Source organism: Diadema antillarum, unplaced genomic scaffold (genome assembly GCF_040938485.1).
Source record: "Diadema antillarum isolate AM-2024a unplaced genomic scaffold, OU_Dant_1.0 scf00000043, whole genome shotgun sequence".
Classification (NCBI taxonomy): Eukaryota; Metazoa; Echinodermata; class Echinoidea; order Diadematoida; family Diadematidae; genus Diadema; species Diadema antillarum.
In genome coordinates, this window is record NW_027270932.1 from 1583307 (window position 1) to 1608835 (window position 25529).

A 25529-nucleotide genomic window follows, 5' to 3' on the forward strand; every position below is an offset into this window, starting at 1 on the left:
TCACTCTTGCTGGACGGTCGTCCTCTCGTAGGATCTGAGGATGAGGTTAGCAATGTCCTCCACCCCGATCATGTGCTTGGCCTGGGAGAAGATGGTTGGTCCCTTTTGCCGCATCAGATCAGCATCCCGTCTCATCACCTTTGCATCAGGGAGGAGGATATCAGAGTACATAAGAGAAAGCGGAGAAGAATGTTATTTGATCTATTACAATCATAATTGTTGAATATAATCATGTATATTCACAGGTAGATTAAGATATCTTAAATCAATGGAATATCTCTATACCGTATTATCATCTATATAGGACGTTTTAGCGGCGCATTAAAAACGCGTATTGTAGTCCGCTCAATTTTTACCGTTCAATATCAGAGCATATTGAACGAAACGCATAAGCCAACGTATTAATTCGCCATAGGCTACCGTTGTTACTTGCCCTTCAAGATCACACCATATTCAATTCTGTCTCGTCTATTGCGCGAGCGCTTGCTGAATGCACAAACGCTTGCTACTAGTGCGCGTCATTTTGTTACAATTCACAAGTGCGCAAACATCTTGCTGAAAGTTGAAAGTTGAAAGTTTATTTACTCACAACCCAAACTCTGGGTATCGGAGTCCAATGAAAAACATATAGCACATTATAATATCAATAAATAATAATTGCAAATAACTCTGAAAAGTGTACAAAACAACTATAACAAACAAAATAAGAATGAAATGCGATTGATGAAAAGAAAAAAAAATGTACAGAAATATACAATATATACACGATATATAGTGAAAAAAAAACAAAGAAAGGGAAATATGACGAGAGAGAGAGAGAGAGGAGAGAGAAAGAAGGGATATATGGAGGTGAAGAGGGAGAGTGAGAAGGACACAAGACTGGTGAATTAACAAAGGATATACGAGTGACTTTTGGTTCAGGAAAAACAGAAAAAAAAAACAGAAAAAAAGAAAACACACAAAGACATATGGAATTGAATTCATACGCTAAGTGAACAAGAAGGAAGGAAATATGGACGAGAAGAAGAAGAAGTAGAGAGGGGAAGAAAAAAGGAGGAGAGAATGAAAAGACAAATAAGTTACAAATCAATTGTAAAGAAGGCACAGCCTGTAAAAAAGGCATGTAGTATTTGCAAAAAGGATAAAAAATACTAATAATCTAAACATGTGTCATTATATAATTACAAAACTTGGATAAATTGGAAAGGACTGTTTTCTTTTGACAATTAAATAATTGATCCATCTTCATAGTGTTGGGGTATTTCCAGTAATATTTTTTTAAGTATTTCTTTCGTTGTTCATTAAAGAGTCTACACTGAAAAAGGTAGTGAAATTCATCACCAATTTTCTCTTCATTACAATGGGTACAAAATCTTTCGTTTCTTGGAATCTGATTGTATCTTCCAGAAACAATTGGCAGTTTATGATTAGCGCAACGGAATTTACATAAAATTTTTGCCTGTGAATCATTAAGGTGTCGAAAATACTTCTCAAAATAAAGATCCTGCTTAAAAATTCGATAATTTAAACATTGAGAATTTTTGTCTACATTACTATGCCACTCTTGTTTATAAATATCATTTAATCTGGTACTAACTAAACTTTTGAAGCCAGCTAAAGTGAGATGTGCTGCTTGGCTGTTCCAAATTGCAGTTAGACCTAAGTTGTTAAATATTTCTTTTATCCTAATTACCCATGTCATCGAATTTTCTTGCCTCGCCGATAAAACATATTGAAAATTATACAAAATATGCGCTATCTTTGACATATTACTGTTAACAAGTTTAAACCAAAACATTAACATCCGAAGGGTCACTGTTTTTTGTAATCTATCTTTACCTATTTCTCCGTAAACCATACAATTCGGAGTTCGCTTATGTAATCCAAGAAGTTCCTTACAATATCTACAAAAGAAAGTTTCAATTTGGGCGAGGTCTTCAAAACCCCAAATTTCACTGCCGTAAAGCAAAATAGGCATGATCAAACGTTCAAATAGCTCTAGTTTTACGTCGATTGGAAGGAGGAGAGGTAAAATTTTACTTTTCATAGAATACAACGCTCTTTTGGCTTGGGTTACTTGTTTGTTTATAGCTTTCTTAAAATTATTATTATAATTGAACGTCGTTCCTAAGTAAACATAATCATCGCAGACACAAATTTTGTCATCTCCGAAAAGAAAGGTAGGAGCTGTTCTAACTTTTCCACGGGAAAAAATAACTATCTTAGTCTTAGCAGTATTAACGGTCAGATGCCACAATTGGCAATAATCAAATAAAGCATCAAGAGCTAACTGGAGTTCCTCAGCATTTTCAGCCAACACAATCGTATCATCTGCATATAGTAATGTGAATAAATCAACAAACATATTCACTTCTTCGGTAGAACACGTTTCATTGATACCTGACGAAAGAAAATCCAGGCCAGGGTATCTCTGAGACAGAAATGACGAAAAATCGTTTAAATACAACGAAAATAATATTGGTGATAAATTCTCACCTTGTTTTACACCTATGTTACTCTTAAAAAAATCTGATTTAGAATTGTTATAAAAAACGCAGGATTTTGACTTTCTATAGATATCCTTAACGACCCGGAGTAATTTACCATTAATTCCATGGTCAAACAATTTCAACCACAGTGAAGATCTATCAACCAAATCGAATGCTTTTTTGTAATCAACAAAAGCTGTATACACCCTTTTCCTTCTCTGTAAATAAAAATCAAGAATAGCATGTAATGAAAATACATGGTCCATAGTTGAATATCCGCATCGAAAACCAGCTTGTTCCTCTCCTAACAGGCATTGTGATTCTACAAACAAAGTTACTCTATCATTTAATACTGCCGTGAATAGCTTCCCAACACAGCTCAATAATGTAATACCTCTGTAGTTGTCAACACAATCTCGTGAGCCCTTCCCTTTATACAATGGTTTTATCAAACCGTTTACCCAATCTGTTGGGACAATGCCACTGTCAAATATAAGATTAAACAATTTGGTTATCAACTTGACCAGATTTTTTGAACTATTCTTCAAAAGTTCATTCAAAATCAAATCAAGGCCTGGTGCCTTGTTATTCTTAAGTCGTTTCATTTGATTGACAACTTCCGATATTTCAATCTCTCTGTCTAATTCTTCATTTGACATATCATGAAGCAGTGCTTCAATACCAGCATCATAAGATCGTACGTTACCACTACCCAAACTTTTAAAATGATCATAAAAATCATGCGATGATAGTTCTTGAGATGTTTCACAGTATCTATTCTTCCTATTAATCAGTTTCCAATAATCTTTCGGATTTGAACTTTTTAAATTCCTTAACGCTGAATTTAATTGCCAGGTATGATTTTGCTTCTTTAAACGGATAACATTTTTGTACAGCTTACTTTTACGTTTCATTTCACTCTCACTGTGATCAGTTTTAGTTCGACGGAAGACATTTCTTGCTCGTATAAAATCTTTTCTTGCATCAGAACATTCCTTATCAAACCAAGAATTTGCGTGAAATTTGTTTCGGCGTGCCTTGAAATTCTTTGTTTTAGACTCAATAACCATATTACACGCATCTGCAGCATCTAAATAGATATTACGTAGATTACCAGTGATCTTATCAATTTCACTTTGAGAGATGTTTCCTTTAGCAAGTGTCTCTATGTAATCTATTGATGCAAGTATTTCTGCATCATCAAAATTTTGAACGAATATATTTCTTTTCTTATCCTCCCATTTGATCTTGATTGACTTTTCATCATTACAATTACCTACGTCTGTTCTAAAAACATAATTTTCAGTAGATCTTTCTACAGCATGAGCAAATTTATTGACAATTTCGAGTGAAATCGGACAGTGTTTGTCTGATAGAAATTTATCAAAAGTACCGATGGAGAAATTTTCAATTTTTGTGAACACTTCGGGAGATGCCAAAGCATAATCAACAGTACTGGCACTGCCACATGTTAAACGACCAATACCGAAATCATCACCGAATCTGCCATTCACTATATGTATATCCATACTTTTGCAAAGATCTAATAATCTATGACCGTTATTATTAACATGATGATCATTGTTGAACCTTTTAGTACAAATACCAAGCAATTCAAGTTCAGATTGAGAATCAGTTATATTCTCGGATATGAATGACAAACCAATTTCATTTTGAATATCATCTTCCACTGTAAGAAAATCACCAAGTATCCCTGTTCTGGCATTGAAGTCTCCTACCAACACAAACGGGAGATCGTATTTAGCCCGCAGAGTCGTACAATCATTTAAGATAATGTCAAAAATATCGTCAGTATAGTACTTTGACCCTTCATGCGGAATATACACTGAGCCAATCAAAATAGAGAATCCAGAAAAGTCGAGTTTAATCCACAAAATAGAATCAGACTGAGTCTGATTCAAAATTTCATAACAGCCCTTGAATCTCTCAGAAACAATTATTGCTAACCCATGAGTCCCACTGAGGGGGATAGAGACGTTTCTTTTCTGGGCCGTCACATATTGATACCCAGGAAAATACTCAGAATAATTCAAATCGGTTTTAGTTTCACTGAGACAAATGATATCATGCTTTTTGACAAAATCTTGTAGGAAGCCATAATCACATTTCTTAGAAATACCGCAAACATTTAGCCCTGCAATCTTCAGCCTTGAAATCGATGAGCAATGATATTTATGGTCATCGGAGCAGGCATGTGCCGCGAGTTCCTAGATGTCAAGGTAAACCCCCAACTTCTTGATGCGGTCCTCGTCCCATCCGATGTCATGGAGGTTGTCCAGCGAATCTAGAACTCTGATGCTCTGCCTCCCATCGGACTTGCTAATGTAATGGATCTTTCCATCTATTGTCCAGACGCGTAGTATGCCTGTGTCCTTCCTCATCTCTTGGACGACTTTGCTCCTGAGACGGGTGAGGTCGTCGTTGATGTAAACATGTTTCAGATCCTCTCTCTTTCTTAGGCCTTTCTTGGCTCGCATGAAGGTTGCCTTTGCCTCACGCCTGGTGAAACGAGCAATGACGGTGCGCGCTTTCTTCCTTTGATGGTCATCCGCCGATGTTGAGCCCAATCGATGGCAGATGCTCAAATCCGTGGCCTTGATGTCTACTCCCATTTGCTTCGCTAGGTCTAGCACCACTCCTGTCGTATTTTCACCCTGCTCCTCCTTCAGACCGTAGATTTTCACGTTCTCCTTCCTTGTGTATTGTTCGAGTCGTTCTACTTCGAAATGACCAATTTGAACAGACCTTTTCATTCTCCCACTAGCCCTTCCTTCCTCATTCTGTTCCTTCCAAGTCTTCTGTTCCTCAAGCAAGGTCTTCATTGCAGCGGTAACAGCGGAAGATACGGCTTGGACAATGATAGGCTGGATAGCAACTATAACCTTGGCGACTATGTTGGCTATCAGCGCATCATCAATTCCAGCCACTGTAGGGCTAGTGGTGTCTCCTCCCTTGGTGTTGGTAGACCTAGATCCTCCACCTGCTGCACCACGTCCTTGACTTCCGGAGCCCTTGCCCACACCTTTCATGGACGCCGCATCTACACCCATGGAAGCTACCACTGCATAGGACACAGCATCATTAATAGCTCGGCTGGGATCCTCCTCCTTGATAGACACCTCATCATCTAGAACGTTGAAGTTGGCCATGACGTCACAAAGGAGTAACAATAGAGCACGTGAGATGCGTTGCTCGGTGTTGCTATGTGGAGCGCTCCTTCTGGAGATGTGTGATATACGCACTTGTAAGGGGTGCGCAGAGTCTTGTCCAGTCTCCTGTCGCTAAGGAGACGGCGTAGTTGCCAAGGTCGAGTCAATACTCTGTGAGCGCCAATGATGCAGAGTTGCGCAAATAGGCAATCAAAATCAAAATGTTAAAGTACGTAGAATCGCTAAAAAATTGACCAAATCCGCTGTAAACGTTCCCAAAGAATAAGGCAATCTACAAAATTATGAACTGATCGAATTTACCTCGCTGAGCTTTTCAAAATGAAGTACAAATAGCCGTGACCAGACACCAATAGTGAAAATAAAGTCCAATCTGCCGGAGCTCAGCAAATACACGTCCAACCGTCTCAAGTCTCAAGTCTCAAGTCGTCTAGTTGTTTGTTTGCTAGTTGTTTGTTTCATACGCAGTTTTAGGGGCTTCCCCTTTTCAGCGCTGGGATGTGACTGCCGAGTCAACTTCCAAGACAAGTTGAAGCCGGGTAATTTTGTGCAGTTTGTGCTTGCTCTGCTTGATTATATAGATGATAATAATTATATTGGATGGCCTTGATTCATGGGATACCAGGGAATATTGCACTCGTTAGGGTCAATATTGCACTCATCTTCGATTCGTGCAATATTGGCCCTAACTCGTGCAATATTCCCTGGTATCCCATTCATAGCCATCCAATATAATATAATTATTGGGGTATATTACTGGACTTTAGTTTGTTTTTTATTTTGTTTGTGCCTTGTGTTTCCTATTTAATGCAGGTGACTTAGCCCAATCGTTGAATGTTGCATTGTTTATTGATATTACAAAGACTGTTTCACAAAAATACATAGTTCCATAATACAAATACTACTGTATTATGTAAATACATGTTTACAATGTAGACAATGAGATAGGGGGAGAAGATGTGTTGAATAAATGAATACATTCATTTTGTAATTTCTATTACGTCATGTACTTTTCCCCATTGTTTTGGTCATGTTTCATTCATTTACATATCCATCTGGTCACAAATCAACCATACTTCATATCTTCTTTTTTTCATGTAAAATGTTTTGTTATTGCTTATATACGGTCTGAAAGAGCTCTAATCAACGCCACTTGAATGGGTCATACCCTGGTAAACATTTGAAATTGGGTAAATATGGCAGTCATTCTGCCAGATATCGGATGTGGCCTAAACGGTCGACTTTCTGATTCCGAGCTCACCTCCAAGTCTGAGCCGACAGCCTCGGCGAGATCTGTCTTGTTGATGACAAGCAGATCACTCTGGGTGATACCAGGCCCGCCCTTCCTAGGGACCTTGTCTCCGCCTGTGTATCAGTTGTCATGGGAACATGAATCGGCAGTGAGAATCAAAGATCTGGACATACACCAGACTGAGCTAAGAGAGCAAATATCCTCATGAACGTATCTTTACCTGAGGTAACGAGAAAACAAAACGAAGGAAGCCGGCTGTTTGCAAACATAGTGATGCTTTTCTCTTCCATGAACGTTTATTTGTTCCCTTCTTTGTCTTTAACGGGGAGAGAACAGCTTTTAACTGTCATATTATTCTTAAGAACCTATAGTATAGGCCTATATATTGCAATTTTTCAAAACACATCTCCTAAGGGCTTATTGATGCTGCTCCGTGCGGTCAGCACGTTTATCGCGGCATTTAGATGCATACATAATTCCTTCGCACTTCGCAAAGGTTACAAACCAAAGCTTGTGTATCTTCTTTTTTTTTTGGGGGGGGGGGGGATCTGCTGCTCTTTGTATTGGCTGACCTGGTATTGCATCGGTTACAAATATATTCAGAGTTTATACCTATATGACAAAAGTTATTTCTGACAATCAGAAAGTCTGCCTACGTAATAATTGACTGAACAACTAAATATGCAAGCAGACTGGATTTCAGGAAATGCCGGAATGTAATGAATAATACACAAGTGGAGGGACAGCAATGTTATAGGGTCCTCATCGGAAAGCTATAGCCATAAATGTGAAACACGATTGCTCCGGCCTTATTATCGAGCAATAGAGGAGGAAAATCAAACACCCACGATTTTGAATACATAAAATACTAGAAACTTGAGAAAGACGTCACGCTGTACACATTTTGGGCTAATTCGCGTGCTTCTCTGAATCGCTTCTTGCGTGTCCCGTCTTGGGTTTATTCACTACACATAAAACCAGAAGAAAATGATATCTGTGGAACAAATGATCGAAACTGCATATCTGAAAAAAAAAAGGTAAGCCTAGATTTTTGTACCTGCCACGTCGATGACGTAGATGATATAGTCGGCGAGCTCGCGGCTGAAATTCGCCGCCAGGTTGTCGCCACCGGACTCGACGATGACAAGTTGCGGCTGGAATTTGACCGTGAGGTCCTTGATGGTCTGAAGATTCACCGAATAGTCCTGTAACAGGTGCAAGGTAATAATTGATATAGGTAAAGATGTACTCTAACCCAACATGTGCCAAAACATTTATTTATCGTGCGTACAACGCTATGGAGTTTTCTAAGCCAATCGGCATTCAAAGCACGCGGAGTGTACGATATGCCTGATTACTACAAGGTGTATTCGATTATTCGATTTCATAATATTATGCATTAAGTCTCTAATGGGGTGTTACAAGAAAGTAAAGTTACAATCAATTGCAAATATCTATTGCAGACTTTGCAATATAGATCAACTGCTACTTGCGATCGATCGCAAGGATATCCACTGCAAGAATGGAGCTTGCAATTGATTGCAAATTTGCAGTCAATTGCAGGATTCGCGATTGATTTTGGGGAGATGCGATTGATTGCAACTTTCTTGCAACACCCCCATAGAATCTACTTACAATATATTCATCACATTTCTACGTAGGTCTACTGAAGGCATTTCAATGCTGCAATACAGCCAAATCTGCATATTATTGTTGCTATGTCGAATAGACTCGGGCAAGCGTCAGGCAATTTTTTTGTTTGTCAGAAAAAAAAAACACCCTTGTACAGGTATACCTGCAATTTTAGTGCCTCGGTAACCTGGTCTGTTCATCGAGCGGTCTTGTAACAGATGTATATTATACCAATAACACAGACAGAATACTTTAAATTTGTAATACTACTCAAAGACAAGTGCATGGCAATAACATAAAATAATGAAGGTTAACAATTGTTTAGTATGCTAGAATGTTATCATTATCTTTAAATGTATAAGATGACAATTCTCTGGTTTGTTTGCATTTATTCATCAACTCATTTGCATGTTTTTCTTTGTTGGGAGGAAAACACACACGTTTCATCTTTTCCCTTTTTTGTCTATTGCAAATTTGCAATAAATTGTAACTGCAAGACTTACAGTTGATTTTGGAGGATTTGCAATTGTCATGTGTGTCATGACGTTCATACCCGGAGATCATAAATGGAAGAAAAATGCACGTAAAGCCGTCTTTAGCAATACAACCTTTACAATTTTCTAATTTCCACTTTTGTTATATTTTCCTTACAGTGAAGTAGGCCAACTTTATATCGAATTGAAGCTTAACATCTTTGGAATTCGTTTCCACCAAGACCCCCCAAAATTATTTCCCCGAAACTATATGACATTCAAGAATATGACTTATCACAATTGACTGCAACTTTCTTGCACCGCCTCCTCAGCCGGATACAAGAAAGAAAGAAAGAAAGAAAGAAAGAAAGAAAGAAAGAAAGAAAGAAAGAAAGAAAGAAAGAAAGAAAGAAAGAAAGAAAGAAAGAAAGAAAACCTAAAACAGCAAACAATACCTCTCTAATGGCCGCATGAGGGCACCCTCCCGTCTCGACTGCTCGCATCCTTTCCTCCGGCAGCGCTTCGTGCCGCACAAGAAATTCCCAGTCCTCTCTGTGTGTTATGGCGAGACATGACAATAGGCATTCATATTAGGGATGGGTGTCGGCAAAATACTTGATTTGGTTAAAATAGTCTATACCTATCAAATTTTGGTGATTTTCTGAAAGCTTCGGTGACAGCTAAACTTAAACTTGACAAAGTGAAGCTGTCAAAATGTGCTATGTTGTTCCCTGCACATCACAAAGTCGCTCGGGTGAAGGAAATTATAAGCAGACACACACGCACACACAAATCTTCAATGTAAAAACAAAAGTTTGCATGATTGCTTGTCTAAAAACAGAGTGAGATACACTGCAGACCAAGCAATAATCCCTTCCAAAACTATTATTTGAAAACGCCAATGATATTTTCATGCATTGTCATGATAATTTATTTTACAAAGGAATACATTGTATGTACAATGATCTATTGTACAGTGATCACTCGGTGCAAGGAGCTTCAAACACATGGAGATCCAACGCCAAAGTAGGGAAAAAACTGACAGCATTCCAAACGATAAGCGAGCAAGGAGAAAGCAAGGAGCTCCTTGCTCGGTGCTTACTTTGTGAAAATATCATTTGTCACAACGCATATGCCGTACTTGTCCCGTAGGTGGCGGCAGAGCGCGAGTACGAGAGCAGTCTTGCCCGAGCCGACTGGGCCTCCGATACCGACGGTAAAGGCTCTCTATACAAAGACGAGCGAGAAATGAAATGATTATAATCGTATAAATATGAAGAGCTTGCAACCAAAAGGTGCTAAATCCATTGAAAAAAAATGATGGATTTAGCACCTTTTGGAAGCAAGCTCTTTATCTTATGAATAGTACTTTGATATCTTGAATACATGCTATCATCATACTAGCTGATTACAATGAATCACAAATACACAGTACTCAACTAGGTGCAATTTTATTTCCCTACTGGATATTCCAGAATCCCCGTTACGAATTGTGTATAGCTTTAAATCACTTCTCTCTATGTAAGTACACACACACAGCCGAAGAATCTCGACTGAGGTTGACTGTTGCTGATGAACATAAGCTTCGATGGATGATACTATTCGCTGACCCGTGCTATTAATGGTTTTTTAATGTACCCCGGTGAGCAGCGAATAAATCGGGCCACCGATTAATCCCCACTCTGTGACTTCCAGGTCTTAAAGGGATGGTACAGTATTGGTGGAGATGAAAATTGGGCTTTAACTTTTTTTGCAAGATACCAAGAAAACACTTATGAAGTAGTACAGAGCATACCATTTTCAGAGGAACTCAAAGTTTTTGGTAAAAATCGGGTTTGGAATAGCTGAAACATCCAAAAACAAAAGTAAAACAACATGATCGTAATAGAATATGGGTCCTACACTTTATTAGGGTCGCTCTGTTTTGGATATCTCGGCCATTTCAAAACCAATTTTCATCAAATAAACATTGAATCACTCTTGGAATTACATGCTCTTTCATATTTCATAAAAGGCTTCTCACTATCTCGCCGAAAAAAATAAAAAAATGATAAAAACCTGAAGTTAAGTCTCAACCAAAACTATACGATCCCTTTAAGCTATCCATAACAGAATTGTTGAATGGGAAGATATGAATTTAACAACATCTTAAAGATATCACAAGCTCATCATATTTTTGTCTCCATCATGCTGGGACCGAAGAGTATAATTATTTGCCTGCTTCCAGTCCGCTCTACTCAGTGGCATTTCCCTGTTGATGAAGAAGCCCGCGTTGTCAAGGTGCTCGTGGGTGTGGCCATGCTCCTGACCATGGTCGTGGGAGTGCCCCGCGCCCGCCGGGGATGCCCCTGATATACCGCCCCCTATTGGGCAATAAACGAAAAGAAATGATCAAACCGGTAAAGATTAGTCATGAACAAACATACACACGGTCAATACACATATCAAAACAATACAGAGAAACGGAGAAAATACCCTAGGATTGTATATGATTTAGTGCTGCCATTAACAAATCTTTAAAAAGGAAACACACTTCCCTAAAAACAAGTATTTCACGTAAAGATAGGGTCATGAAAACACAAATCACTGATATGTTGCTTTCAGTATAGATCGCAATATGTGTAAGACCTATTTCAAACTAGGGCGCTATAGCATTGTTTTTTTTTTAAACCATGTTTAGACATGTGAATGGCAGAGGTGATACAGTCATGTTCCACCGACATGGCATACAATTTTGTATATGTAATTTTTTTTTATTTCTTCGTCTTAAAGGGGAAGGCTAGTAACTGATCAGTGGGAATCAATGCGAATGCTGGGGGATGATTGTTCCAATTCTTGTGGGAATCATTTAAGAGTACATTACATATCTATTGTTGTGTGGAAATTATTTGCTTCAGAACGGTCTCATATTCAAGTAATGTGCAGCTTAATGCCCCATCACTGACCAGGCATGCTAACCTGGAAACATTAAACTGCACATTACTTGAATATGAGACCATTCTGACGCAAATAATTTTCACACAACAATAGATATAAAATGTACTCTTGAATGAATCCCATAAGGATTGGAACAATCATCTCCCAGCATTTCCACTGATTCCCACTGATCTGTTACTAGCCTTCCCCTTTAAGTTTTATATCTATAGATGTAGAATTTAAGGTTCAACTCTGAATTTTGATGCATTCATGGCTTTAGTAAAGTATAAAAAGAAACTGAATATGTCATAACACAAAAGAAAGGTAAATTACAACGTCATTTGAGGAAGTGGTCCATGCTTTTGTAATGGTTGATCCTCTACTTTTATATATCTCATAGACATCCATCTTCTTTTGTTATTTCATTATGGCCGATAGTTTAAGTGACTTATTTTAACCCTAAATTTAATGCTAAAGGCTGGTCATTTGTACGCTGTTTATATATTATGTTTGTTTTGTTTGTTTCTTGGTTGCATAAAAAAATGGCATACAATGCTACAGTGAGGTGTTTACATGCCCGGACACGAGGTCGAGGGGCCTTCAATTATTGTTCCAACATCCTCTGAACAGTATCATCAAACCTTGTGGTTAGATGACTATAGGGTCTGTGCAGTACCGCCAGGTAAAGTCATCATCAACTGCAATAGTCCATGGGCCAGGCCAGATATTGGTACCATCTGAGGTGGCAAAACCTTTTTGGTGTCATTTTGTTTGTCGGGCATAGACATGCTTATCAAGCCATGATAGCATTTCCAAATGAGTAGCTTAGTCATAGTAAATGAATTTTTAACCATTGTGGTCTCGTTGTTATATCCCTATACTTCTGAATCGAAACTAACCGCTATACAAAGAAGAGCACTGTCTTCTGTATGTTCCATAGAGCTGTAAAATGCAGCTCTATGGTATGTTCACAGGTGTTCTGTTGTAAACGCGGTGCGCTTAGTCTTTATTCAAGGCAGCGAAGGGAATATCCAAAGGTTATGATGTCCACAGTGCTTAGTCTTTATTCTAGACGGCAAAGGGAACATCCAAAGCGCATGATACAGTGTATATCCTTTTATCTAAAAACAACAACAACAACAAAAGCAATTCCTTGTGAATTTTACCGTATCTTTCAATTATTTATCATTTTCCAGCGAAAACGCTACGGTGAAAACGCTGATACCACGCCAATGTCGCTTTATTTCCCTCCAACAATATAACATAATGCAAAAACAATGTACCGGTACACTACGATACATTATAATGAATGATATTGTAAATGAACAGAGTGATTTTTGTTTAAAACTGATGTATTTGTTGATAGGGTAGTATAAAAACAGTATAGATAATCCCTTTTATGAGGAACTTTAAATATGATAACGGTACATTGGTCTAGATAAAGACTAAGTGCACCGCGTGACAGCTGTGGACATCATAACCCTTTGGATATTCCCTTCGCTGCCTTGAGTAAAGACTAAGCGCACCGCGTTTACAACAGAACACCTGCGGACAAACAGAAGGCAGTGCTCTTCTTTGTATAGCGGTTTAGTTTCGATTCAGAAGTATAGGGATATAAAAACGAGACCAAATTGGTTAAAAATTCATTTATTATGACTAAGCTACTCATTTGGAAATGCTATCATAGCTTGATAAGCATATCTATGCCCGACAAACAAACTGACACCAAAAAGGTTGTGCCACCTCAAATGGTACCAACAGCCCATTTTTCAGGTCTTGGCCCATGGACTACAAGGTCCATGCAGTCAAAGTACCTAAACTATTATTACAACTTGTAGCGAAAATATTTGCCATTGATAGACAGCTGTCGCAAGTGGTGCCTACATAACATTGCGTGCACAAAAAAAAAAACAGGTAGGCACAAAATACGATTTTAGTTTCATTTCTCTTCCAAATTTTGATAGATATATATATTTTTTTAACGTTACATCAGTCTCATCTTGAAAAGCGGTTAGGGGACGAATGCATGCATAGCTCGGATAACACCTGACTAACAAACAGAGAAAGTTAGAGAGAGGGAGAGGGGGGGGGGGGCAGGGAGAGTACTTACAAAACAGACCAAGGAAGAGAGAAAAAAAGAACAAAAATCCAGGACCCTCGCAGACGCATGTGGCGATGATGACTAAACAACATTGTCACCTTGCCTTTCACATTGACCTCCAAAATTCGTGATTCAGTTCATCATCAGCTAGACTGTCATGAATTAACCACCTGATCTTTTCAACGGAAACGCGTCCCAAAAATCGATTCCTGTCGAAGGGACAGCCGTAAACCAAAAAAATAAAATGAATAAATAAATGAATAATAATAATAAATCGGCGATAGGTTCGGTTTTCAAAAATTTCGCGATGAGTATAATAGGATCTAGAAAAAGAAGCACTCTCCCATAAACTCAATTTCTGTCAAAGGGACAACCGTGAAAACACGAATCGGAGATCTTTCTGGTTTTCAAAAACATCGCGATGAGAAGGACCTAGGGGAAGCATGGCTAAAACTCAGCTCCTGTTGAAGGGATTGATAGCCGAAACAGAAATCGGTCATCTGTCTGGCTTTTAAAAGAATCACGATGAACATATAAGTCCTAGAAATCAGTTTCTGTCGAAGGAAAGCCATGGGCAGTAGACATCCCGTTGAGTTGGACCTATTTCAAATCATCGTTAGCGAACAATTTTGTTTCTGTGTGTCTACAGGCCTATATATGAAGAGTTTGTTCGCAAAAAAACACCGATAAGTCCATATTTGCCAAATGGAGATATTTGTGATTAAAGGTCAAGAAAAATAAAGAGAATGATAAGAAAATTTTTGCTTCTTTTGACCATAACTTCAAAAATATACCTCTATATGTAGTGACCAATATATCATTTAAAAGGTATTATTTTGTACCTTATGACAGAGACCGTACTTCAAAATCTTCAAAAATGGACTTATCGGTTTTTGCGAACAAACTCTTCACATACAATGTCAAAATAACATCTTACAATATTTAAGCAAAATCATAATGTACAGTTTGTTCGAGTTGAAGTGTTTTGACGGGAGTATTGTTATCTCCAATCAATTTACACTAAGGTGTGATTTGAGTATAAATTGCATCGTATCTACCTCTTTCGAACATTAGTTCTCGAGCCTCACTTAATAGTGGTCATTACTTTAAAAGAGTCATTAAAAAAACGAAAAAAAAAATGTAGACCGTTATTATAATGTACGACAATATAGATGTTTTTCCCCCTACAGCCTAGTAACGAAGTATTTCATTCGTCCGCTCCTTCATTATTAAGTTCCATTGGCAGGAGTTCATTAAGTTGTTGCTAAGCAGGACAAGCCTCCTACAAGCTTTGTGGTTGTCAAGGGCAACTCTTGTAAACCAAACATGCGTAAAATAAGAATACATTGCAGAACCGGTCTATTGTACATCAGCAACTTACAGGAGGCCTACACCCTGTCTCAGTTCATATTCATGCACATTATCTACATTCAATGTGTGAACATCTGGAGCAGACGAGAAAGAGAAAGACCATTCTCTGCAGCGTCTCTGGTCCACCCTCGGGTCTCGCCACTGACGTAGGTCGTAAAAGTAGGGTGTGTACCGTCCTTGAACTGGACAAAGCCTTGCGTAAATAGCGCCCCCTGTTGTTTACATACGTGTTACATAATCCGCCCACTCCATTGAAGCTACGTAATTGCAGCGGTTACATCACACCACTGATCTCTATCTACACACTCTTTCATCAAGTTATTGGTCAAACCAAGGAGGTTCGAGAGATGGAGTTACAACTGACTATATTATTATTCAATCAGCTGTCAGTTTTCTATGGATGGACAAAAGAATTCCACAGGTGCATTTGTGCCTTTGATGTTCAATGCTTGAGCAATCTGAAGATTCATTTTTTTAACGCTAACATAATATCGGTTATATGCTTTTCGTTTATATATCAAATGCAACGAAATTTCACCTAATGATAAAGCATATAAAACAAAAGTCAATATGTGCAAAAGTGTAAATCTGAGCGGTATTTTGTGAAAGTGTTTGAAATTTTACCCTCATTTTCTTATCACTTTTTCTCCTTATTTCCGCCAAATGAAACTAAAATATGGCATCATCTTCAAGTATAGTTCTTTATAAATTGATATGTCAGATTAGCGTACAGACTGGACACGTACAGTCGAGTAAGATATGTATTTCAGCAATATTTGAGTAATTTCTATTCGCGCACCCCCATGCCTTTACCATTGTCTACCGCCCATCGTTTGTAAGTAGGGATAGCAAAAAGGAATTACCATCACAAAGACATATCTTCCTTGGAAAGTGGCTGGTGATTATGCAATGAGACACGAGTCAATTGTCTTCGCATCTGAGCAGCAGATCCAGTTTGACACATACTTCAAATATTTTTGAGTGGCGGCTTCGAGCAAGGGATCAAAGCGAATAAGACTGTTTTGACTCCATTTCTCGAAGCTCCTTGGTCAAACCATAATCAAACCATGGACCGGATCAAACCGAGAAGGTGTCATCATAATCCTTGATTAAAGGGATGGTACAGTTTTGGTTGAGATGGGGCGTAAGGTTTTCAACGTTTTTTTTTATTATCATTTTTCAGATGATGAAAAACCTCTCATGTGAAATATGAAAGAGCATAATAATTCTAAGAGGAATGCAAAGTTTATTTGATGACAACTGGCTGACATATCCAAAACAAAGCGATCCCAATAAAAGGTAGGACCCACCTTATATGATAAGATCACTGTGTTTTACTTTGTTTTTGGACATTTCAACCATTTCATCATTCTTTTTGTATGTTTTTTTTTTACATTTCAGAGTGGTTTCTAAGTATCTCGCAAAAAGTTAAAAGCAAAATTCTCCCCTAAACCAATACTATACCATCCCTTAAACCAAGGAGGTATGATGCTCGGCGAAACAAAAATTGTTCAACCTGAACGTCAAGCGGGCCATACCACCCCCAGTGTCAGTCACAATGAAGATTTTTATCAAGAATGTCCATACCTCATCCTATATCTATCTACGTCTCGTTTGGCTTCTACTATTGCTACTATACGGTACGAAATATGGACGGCATGTATCTATCAGAATATCCCTATGGACTAGACCCTATGGAGCCGGGAAAAGTGCAAACGCCGGGAAATGTGCAAACGTCTCGTCGGGAAATGTGCAAACGCCGGGAAATGTGCAAACGTCTTGCAGGGAAATGTGCAAATCTCAAAATTTCATCAACGGGAAATGTGCAAACGTGACGCCGGGAAATGTGCAAATAGTTAATGTTCAATTTTGCCGGGAAATGTGCAAAAGCCACCGGGAAATGTGCAAACCATTCATTTCACCTATATGTATAGATGGCAGAGAAACTCTCAATCAAAGCTGCCCATGAACCATTATTATCATCTTTACCACCTGTCTTAGCGACCATCTGTCTTGTTTTTTTTTTTTTTTACATTTTCAGCATTTTCTTGTAAACCCCACAACGAATTTTCACCAGACCTGGCAGATAACATCTAAACGGTGATATGATCGTAATTTGTTAAAATAAGCCCCTCCCCCTCCACCACCCCTGAGGAGGGGGGGGGGGGGAGGAGTTGAAGCCTCATAGTCCCTATACGCTTGATTTTTTTTTCTTCATCTTCAAAAAGATAGAGCTAAGTTATGTGCTATGAAAACATTAACGACTGAAATTTCATGTTTGATTATGGCGGACCCAGGGGTGCCCTGATCGGGGGGTTAGGGGGAGAAGGGGGATTTTCCACATTTTCAGCATGTTCTCGAAAAATCTAGGACGGATTTTCACCCAACTTGGCAGATACGTGTACATATTTATGGTAACATGATCTTGATTTGTTAAAATGAGCCCCCCCCCTACCTCATCGCCGAAGGAGGGGGGTTAAAGCCTCAGCGTCCCTAAAGTCTGGATTTTTAAAAATCTTCTTCTGTCAAACCGAAAAAGATAGAACTAAGTTAGTGCTATGAAGACATTAATGAATGAAATTTCATGTTTGATTATGGCGGATCAAGGGGTGCGGGGGGGGGGGGGGAGTGGTGAGGGGTGGAGGTGGATATGCCACATTTTCAGCATCTTCTTGAAATATCTACGAGGATTTTTACCAAATTTGACAAACAGCATGTTTATGGTAATATGATCTTAATTTGTTCAAATAAGTTTCGAAGTTTCAGCGTCCCTAATTTAATCTTCTTCTGTCAAACCGAAAAAGATAGAGCTAAGTTAGTGCTATGAAGACACAACGTTAATGAATGAAATGTCATGTTTGGTTATGGCGGATCAAGGGGTCTCCAGATCGAGGGGGTGAGGGCAAGGAGAGAAGAATTTTCCACTTTTTAAGCATCTTCTTGAGAAATCTTTGACGGATTTTCACCAAACGTGGGAGGTAGCATCTGTAGTAATCCCACTTTGTTCGTGGGGGCAATTTTGTTCCCCTTCCCCAAAGCTGGGGATAAAACCAGTATAGCCCCCACGTCATAAGCGGGCGTGAAATTTCATCGCAGTATCTGCTCTACCTTCTAAAAATGTGATAAAATTGTGTTCTATTACTCTTGGCTGTACAGAAAATTTCTTCAAATACATATGTATTCTTTTTTTTCATATGTATATAGGGTTTTCAAGAAAATTCTGAATTCCACCCGAACGACCCCACCCCATCGTCTTGGCCCCTTTCAAGGGGCAGAGATGGGGGGGGGGGGGGGCTCCATCTCCTCCCACCTATAGGGGTTGGGGCAGTGCTCATTCAAACAAATTGAGATCATTATCACCAGATAAATACGTTACTTGTCAAGCTTGGCGAATATCTATTATAACGGGTTTCAAGAAGAAGCTGAATATGTGAAAAATCCGCCTCCCCCGCCCTTAAAATTAATTCATGTATTAATTTACTATATAGCACTCTATTAACTCCATCACTTTTGTATACTCAGTAGAAGGTTTTCGATTTTTTTTTAAAGCTGAAATGGAATTTCATTAACCGAGGGACGCGTTTGGGTTTTCAAGAAAAAGACGAAAATGTGAAAATTAAGCCTCCTTCCAACACCCCCTCCCCTTTTTGGGCATCCCTTCATCTGCCATAGTAAACTTGAACCTACATCATGCATTAACTGTACTTACTAATAAAGCACAGTACTATCTTGATAATCTCTCTCACGTATGGTGAGAGAGATATGATTATATATCCTCACTCTCAATCCCTTTGAGCCTTCGTCTCACTCAAACAATGCCCATCCCCCCCCCCCCGCGGTTTGTTGCCCCTTAGTGAGATTCTATTGGGATGCTACCTCCCACGTTTGTTTATAAGAAGATGCTGAAAATGTACAAATTCTTTCTCATCCCGCACCTCCCCTCCCATCCCCCCCCCCCCTATCAGGGCACCCCTGGATCCGATATAATTAGACATGAAATTTCACCTATCTTCTTCTTTTTTTTCGGTTCGACAGATCTAAGCAGATTAAAAAAAGAAAAATCCAGACTTTAGCGAATGGGAGACATCAACTCCCCCACCCCCCCCCCCCCGGCATCAATCTTCTGCGGGGGGGGGGGGGGCTCATTTTAACAAATTAAGATCGTATCACCACAAAGATGCTATCTGCCAAATTTGGTGAAAATTTGTCATAGATTTTTCAAGGAGATGGAGAAAATTTTGAAAATCTTCTCCTCCCCCTCACCCTCACCTACCCCCGATCAGAGCACCCCCGGACCCGCCATAATCACACATGAGATTTCGGTCAGTAATCTCTTTATAGCACTAACTTTTTAGGTTCGACAGAAGTTTAAAAAAATCAAGAGTACAGGGACTCTGAGGGTTCAACCCCCCCCCCCCCCTCCTCTTCGGCGGTGTGTGTGTGTGTGTGTGTGTGTAGGGGGGGGGGCGCTCATTTTAACAAATTAAGATCAAATCACCATGAATATACCATCTGCCAAGTTCGGTGGAAATCCGTCATAGATTTTTACAAGACTATGCAGAAAATGTGGAAAATCCCCCTCCTCCCCCTCACACCCCCTATCAGGGCACTCCTGGAGACCCGTCATAATCAAACCTGAAATTTTAGTAACTAGTGTCTTCATATAACGAAGTTTTATATTCTTCGGTTCGACAGAAGAAGATTACAAATTCCAGAGTTTAGGGACCTGAAGGTTCAACTCCCCCCTCCCCCCATTTTAACAAAATTTAACAAAGATCATATCACCGTAAAGATGCTATCTGCCAAGTTTGGTGAAAATCCTTCTTGAGATTTATCAAGAATAATCAAACATGAAATTTCAGTCATTGTCTTCAAAGCACTAACTTAGCTCTATCTTTTTCGGTTCGACAGAAGAAGATTAAAAAATCCAGAGTTTAGGGACTCTGAGGCTCGGCCGGGGGGGGGGGGGGTGGATTGGGGACTAAATTCAACTTATAAAAATCATATCACCGTAATGAGGTTATCTGACAAGTTTAGTGAAAATCTGTCGTAGATTTTTCAAGAAGATACTGAAAATGTAGAAAAGGATTTCAATAAGAAAACATAAACGGTGGAACTTCATGGGCAGTTTTGACATGGAGCTTATCTACCATCTTTATACACAGTATTGCTAAAGTAAATGATTTGCACATTTCCCGGCGACGTTTGCACATTTCCCGGCAAAATTGAACTTTTGCACATTTGGGCCCGGCGTCATGTTTGCACATGTCCCGTTGATGAAATTTGCACATTTCCTGGCGAGACATTTGCACATTTCCCGACGTTTGCACATTTCCTGGCAAGGCGTTTGCACATTTCCCGGCTCCACAGACCCCAGATAATCAGAACAAACCTTGTTTTCATTCGACAAGCTCGAACCGTGCGTAATGCGAATGTGCAAAGATTACATTTATTGGGTGTGATGAGAAAACATGTACTATACGAGACAATCCAGGAACCCGTTTCTTAAAACGTGTTATCAGTATTTTAAACACCTGACACATTTCTATGACAAATTATTTTGCTCTCAGCCAATCGGCTGCAAGGATTTCAGTAGCTTATAACAACTATTGTAACTTGTTATTGATTACAAGTTTTATGAAACGGGGCCCAGGTCAGATGGAGCCGAGCTTCTGATCAACGCCTATGGAACAAAGGATCAAATTCAGCCCTTTCAATAGAATCGTCACAGTTCAGTCTGTAACGTTCCGTACTCAGATTTTGTGATTATAATCATGCATGAACAGCATTCTAATGACAATGAGACTGGATAGCTAACCGTCTGTGACAGCAGTCGATTGATGAAAATAGTGTTCCTGGGGAAAAAAAAGAATCACAAATCCTCTTTGGGGCTCTCATTAAAGTTCCAATTTGCTTTTTTTAGCTGCATATAGAAAATTGAGAGCTTCACAATATTCAAGCATGCTTTTTCGCGGACCTCTCAATTCTTATTTTCTCTATTAACATAACTAACTTAATTTTCCGGTATGCATGTTATCTTCTTTGTTAACTATCATTTGTCTCATACAGGGTCGAAAGTATGCATATGATAATCATTCATGATTCATTCTGTGTTATGTTTTGTTTAAAAAAAAGAATGAAATGAATGAATTGAAATTGAAATTGAATTGTACAGGCTTTTTACTCGGACAATGCACACTTTTATAGCAAACAAAAGGTACCGTATACGACTATGCGCTAGAAGGGGACTGCACTAGACCGGAGGAGGAAGAATCCTAAGAATGTTCCCTAAAAATACTGTCGACACGCACACACACACTCACACAAAAAATATCAATTTCGAAGCCTGGTTTTACTCCCAAACAAACATTATTATACACGTAGTGATACCATGATGTCTGTAGATGAGCGACCAGAGGAACTGTGTCTACATAACAGCTTCGACGGTTTTAACACAATCACGCAGAGTCTACTTTTCCAATCGGAACAGCACGACACGCATAGTATGCGTGATGCGATTGTGAAAAATGCTCATGGCGCTGTTACAGCATGATTTTATGATGCTCTCTATCTCAGTTGTTGTCATTTACGAACTCAACTGTATTTCGATTTACATGACTAGCAATTGCTACTAATGCAAATTATGTCCCGAGTATTTTCAATGAGGAGGTACCCTTGTGATTTGCTTCGAAAATAGTTATTGCATTTAAAGAAGTTTTACTTGAAAATGACCAAGCAAATTTCGACCCTTGACCGAAAGATCAGTCTTTATTGTAGGGGATAATGTTTCGGATAATGTTCTTAGGCTGCGTTCACATAGAAGTATACTATTCGGGTATTCGGGCTCGTTTTTCGAGGGCACGCGAATAGCTTGGATCGAACGATAGGATTTCCACACACCGGTTCACATAAGAGGGCACTATTCGAAAGTACCGAATAGCTGCGAAAAGTGTAGCAAAGTGGGAATCGAGCTTGTTTGATTTTCTTGCAGCGTATACCGTCTCTCGTTTATGAAATAATGACAATTTTTGTCTGGATTTGCCCTTTAGCAAAAATAAGCATGTAGACTGACATTCTGATGCAGTTTAGAAATTGTTAATAAGATTTGCTGCGATGTAGGAGGAAGAAATCCTCACCACATGGGATGGTGAGTTGACGGTGCGAGTGATGGTGTATTCGGTGCTCGAATAGCGAATAGCGAATAGCGAATACTTCTATGTGAACGCAGCCTGTAGGCTGCGTTCACATAGAAGTATACTATTCGGGTATTCGGGCTCGTTTTTCGAGGGCACGCGAATAGCTTGAATCGAACGATAGGATTTCCTCACACCGGTTCACATAGGAGGGCACTATTCGAAAGTACCGAATAGCTGCGAAAAGTGTAGCAAAGTGGGAATCGAGCTTGTTCGATTTTCTTGCAGCGTATACCGTCTCTCGTTTATGAAATAATGACAATTTTTGTCTGGATTTGCCCTTTAGCAAAAATAAGCATGCAGACTGACATTCTGATGCAGTTTAGAAATTGTTAATAAGATTTGCTGGGATGTAGGAGGAAGAAATCCTCACTGCGTGGGATGGTGAGTTGACGGTGCGGGTGTTGGTGTATTCGGTGCTCGAATAGCGAATAGCGAATAGCGAATAGCGAATAGCGAATAGTGAATAGCGAATACTTCTATGTGAACGCAGCCTTACGGAATCCCCTCCTGCCGGAGTAAGACCTTAAAAGTAAAAACCTGTTATCAAAACTCGTGGTCCGGATTGAAGGATTTTTCTGTCTGACCAAGGAGTTACCAGTAACTCCTTAGTCTGACTAAATCCCTGACCCGAACACATGACAAATCAAAGATTCGTGACCATGAGGTAAATTTTCCTTTCGTCCATGGCATCACACACAGCTCAAAAGAATGGGTTGCGTGTTGTGTCTTTAAGGCTGCGTTCACATAGACGTATACTATTCGGGTATTCGGGTTCGTTTTTCGAGGGCACGCGAATAGCTTGAATCGAACGATAGGATTTCCTCACACCGGTTCACATAAGAGGGCACTATTCGAAAGTACCGGATAGCTGCGAATAGTATAGCAAAGTGGGAATCGAGCTTGTTTGATTTTCTTGCAGCGTATACCGTCTCTCGTGTATTATGAAATAATGACACTTTTGGTCTGGATTTGCCCTTCAGCAAAAATAAGCATGTAGACTGATATTCTGATGCAGTTTAGAAATTGTTAATAAGATTTGCTGGGATGTAGGAGGAAGAAATCCTCACTGCATGGGATGGTGAGTTGACGGTGCGGGTGATGGTGTACTCGGTGCCCGAATAGCGAATAGCGAATAGCGAATAGCGAATAGCAAATACCGAATACCGAATACCGAATACTTCTTTGTGAACGCAGCCTAATAGACTGTTTCTGCAGTGCGTTGAAATTCGGGGGTGCTTCGTTTCCTACGGCCTATTATAGTAGCGAAGCATTTCATTCACCTGCTCCCACAGAATGAGTTTCTAAGACAAGAATTCACCTGACATTCATCAGTTGCTGTTATCTATAGGTAGGACAAACATCTGGTAATCTTTCAATCTTTCATTTTTTGTTGAGGGAGAAAAAGTATAGAAAATTTGAATACCTTACAGAAAGGCTGCGTTCACATAGAAGTATTCGGTATTCGGTATTCGTATTCAGTATTCGCTATTCGCTATTCGGGCACCCAGTACACCGATCTTTCGGTCAACGTTATGACTTGCTGTTATCTTCTTGTTTTTGGTGGCAGCAGTTAATCATTCAGTATATAGCGATTTCATCGAAGTTTAAAGAGTCTATACGGGCATCGGACCTCTTCGGGAAGTATCATACTTTCTTTTTATCCCCCACTTTTGTTTTTCAATGTGATCGTATTTTTCAGCACTTTTTTTGACTGGCCCGACATTACGGACAGCATGCAATAACGGAGCGACATGCAATGGCACTGCTGCGCTACTCTCTGGTTGTGAATTAGTCTAGCTTCTGGACTCTTTTTACTCGTAGCGGTGATTGTGTACGAGTCAAGCCGTATGAGGGCGTGACACCCGAGGATTGCGATACGCCGAGAACTGCGATACCCGAGAACTCTGCAAAACTTGAGTGGAGTAAAAAAAAAAAAAAAAAAAAAAAAAAAGGGGGGGGGGGGTTGGGGGAAGACTCAGTAAAAGTCACGTAACCTTTTGCTGCGACCACGTGACCTTTGATTGACCAATCAGGTGCTGATTAGCAGATGTGGCGTGCGTACACCTCGACTCGTGCTGCCTCCGCTCGCCGCGCCGCCCCTGTCTGCTCGACCGACGCGTGCTGTGATATCTGTCGGCATGAACAAACGATCCAGGCGATAGAAAGCTTATGTGTAATGGAACCCGTGTATTCGTGAATCCAGGTAAAATAACATTTTCTCTGTCTTATCCACCCGTTAGTTATTGATGGAATATGTTCCTCGTTTCTTTGGTTTTTCTTTTAAATTAGGATCGCGGGACTAATGAGTAGGCAAGGTACCAATAGTCTGCATCTGCTGACCGCAAACACAGAAAGAAGCGACTGAGAGCTCGCATGTTTTTGTCTAGAATAGAAAGACTCGCCTTCGCGATAGAAAGAATATCATAGCATGCTTTGCATAATTGATAATCGGTGAGAAGCAGGTTCAAACATGTGAGAAAAACAATCGAGGGACGTCGCAAACTGTCGTTTGGGTAATTAAGTACACTTCAAATAACATCTTTACGCATCCTCTCGCCACGCCCCATCGACAGGACTTGTGCAATAATATTATTTATAATGTCATATCTATAATGCAGGCTATAGAGTTGAATTAAATAAGCGCAATTCATGAATTTCATGTGCGAGATTTACCTTTCAGGAACGGTACGATGTCGTTGTTTTCACTCCGGTTAGTATCCTCAGACATCTTGCGCTGAGGTGAGATGACCGGGACGCGCGCGTCTCGCTGGGATCAAACTGAACCACGTGTACGCCTACGATACTATGTGAGCATCGCCGTCATAATCTCAGGATGCATGGGAGTGATGGGGGCCTGCTTCCCATCGAACGACCGTACAGCACTTGTACATGGTTGGGCTGCCCTCGGAGA

At 39.6% G+C, this 25529-nt stretch overlaps 1 protein-coding gene across 1 annotated transcript; it reads right to left on the bottom strand.

Moving 5' to 3' along the window:
- On the bottom strand, positions 1–25346 carry LOC139713406 (urease accessory protein UreG-like). Its single transcript, XM_071625144.1, has 7 exons — positions 25292–25346; positions 11252–11397; positions 10137–10261; positions 9490–9586; positions 7987–8134; positions 6939–7042; positions 1–138 (listed from the first exon to the last, which is right to left on the bottom strand). The coding sequence occupies exons 1-7, from the start codon at positions 25344–25346 to the stop codon at positions 1–3; spliced, it is 813 nt and encodes a 270-aa protein (XP_071481245.1).
- Positions 25347–25529: the final 183 nt, after the last annotated feature.

What these genes read in the sequence shown, in the direction of transcription:
- LOC139713406 (XM_071625144.1), bottom strand. Translation starts at nt 25,346, where the DNA reads ATGTCTGAGGATACTAACCGGAGTGAAAACAACGACATCGTACCGTTC. An exon ending in CATCGTACCGTTCCTGAAAG is followed by an intron (nt 11,398 to 25,291) that starts GTAAATCTCGCA and finishes ATTGCCCAATAG; the next exon opens with GGGGCGGTATATCAGGGGCA. An exon ending in GTAGAGCGGACTGGAAGCAG is followed by an intron (nt 10,262 to 11,251) that starts GCAAATAATTAT and finishes GTCTTTGTATAG; the next exon opens with AGAGCCTTTACCGTCGGTAT.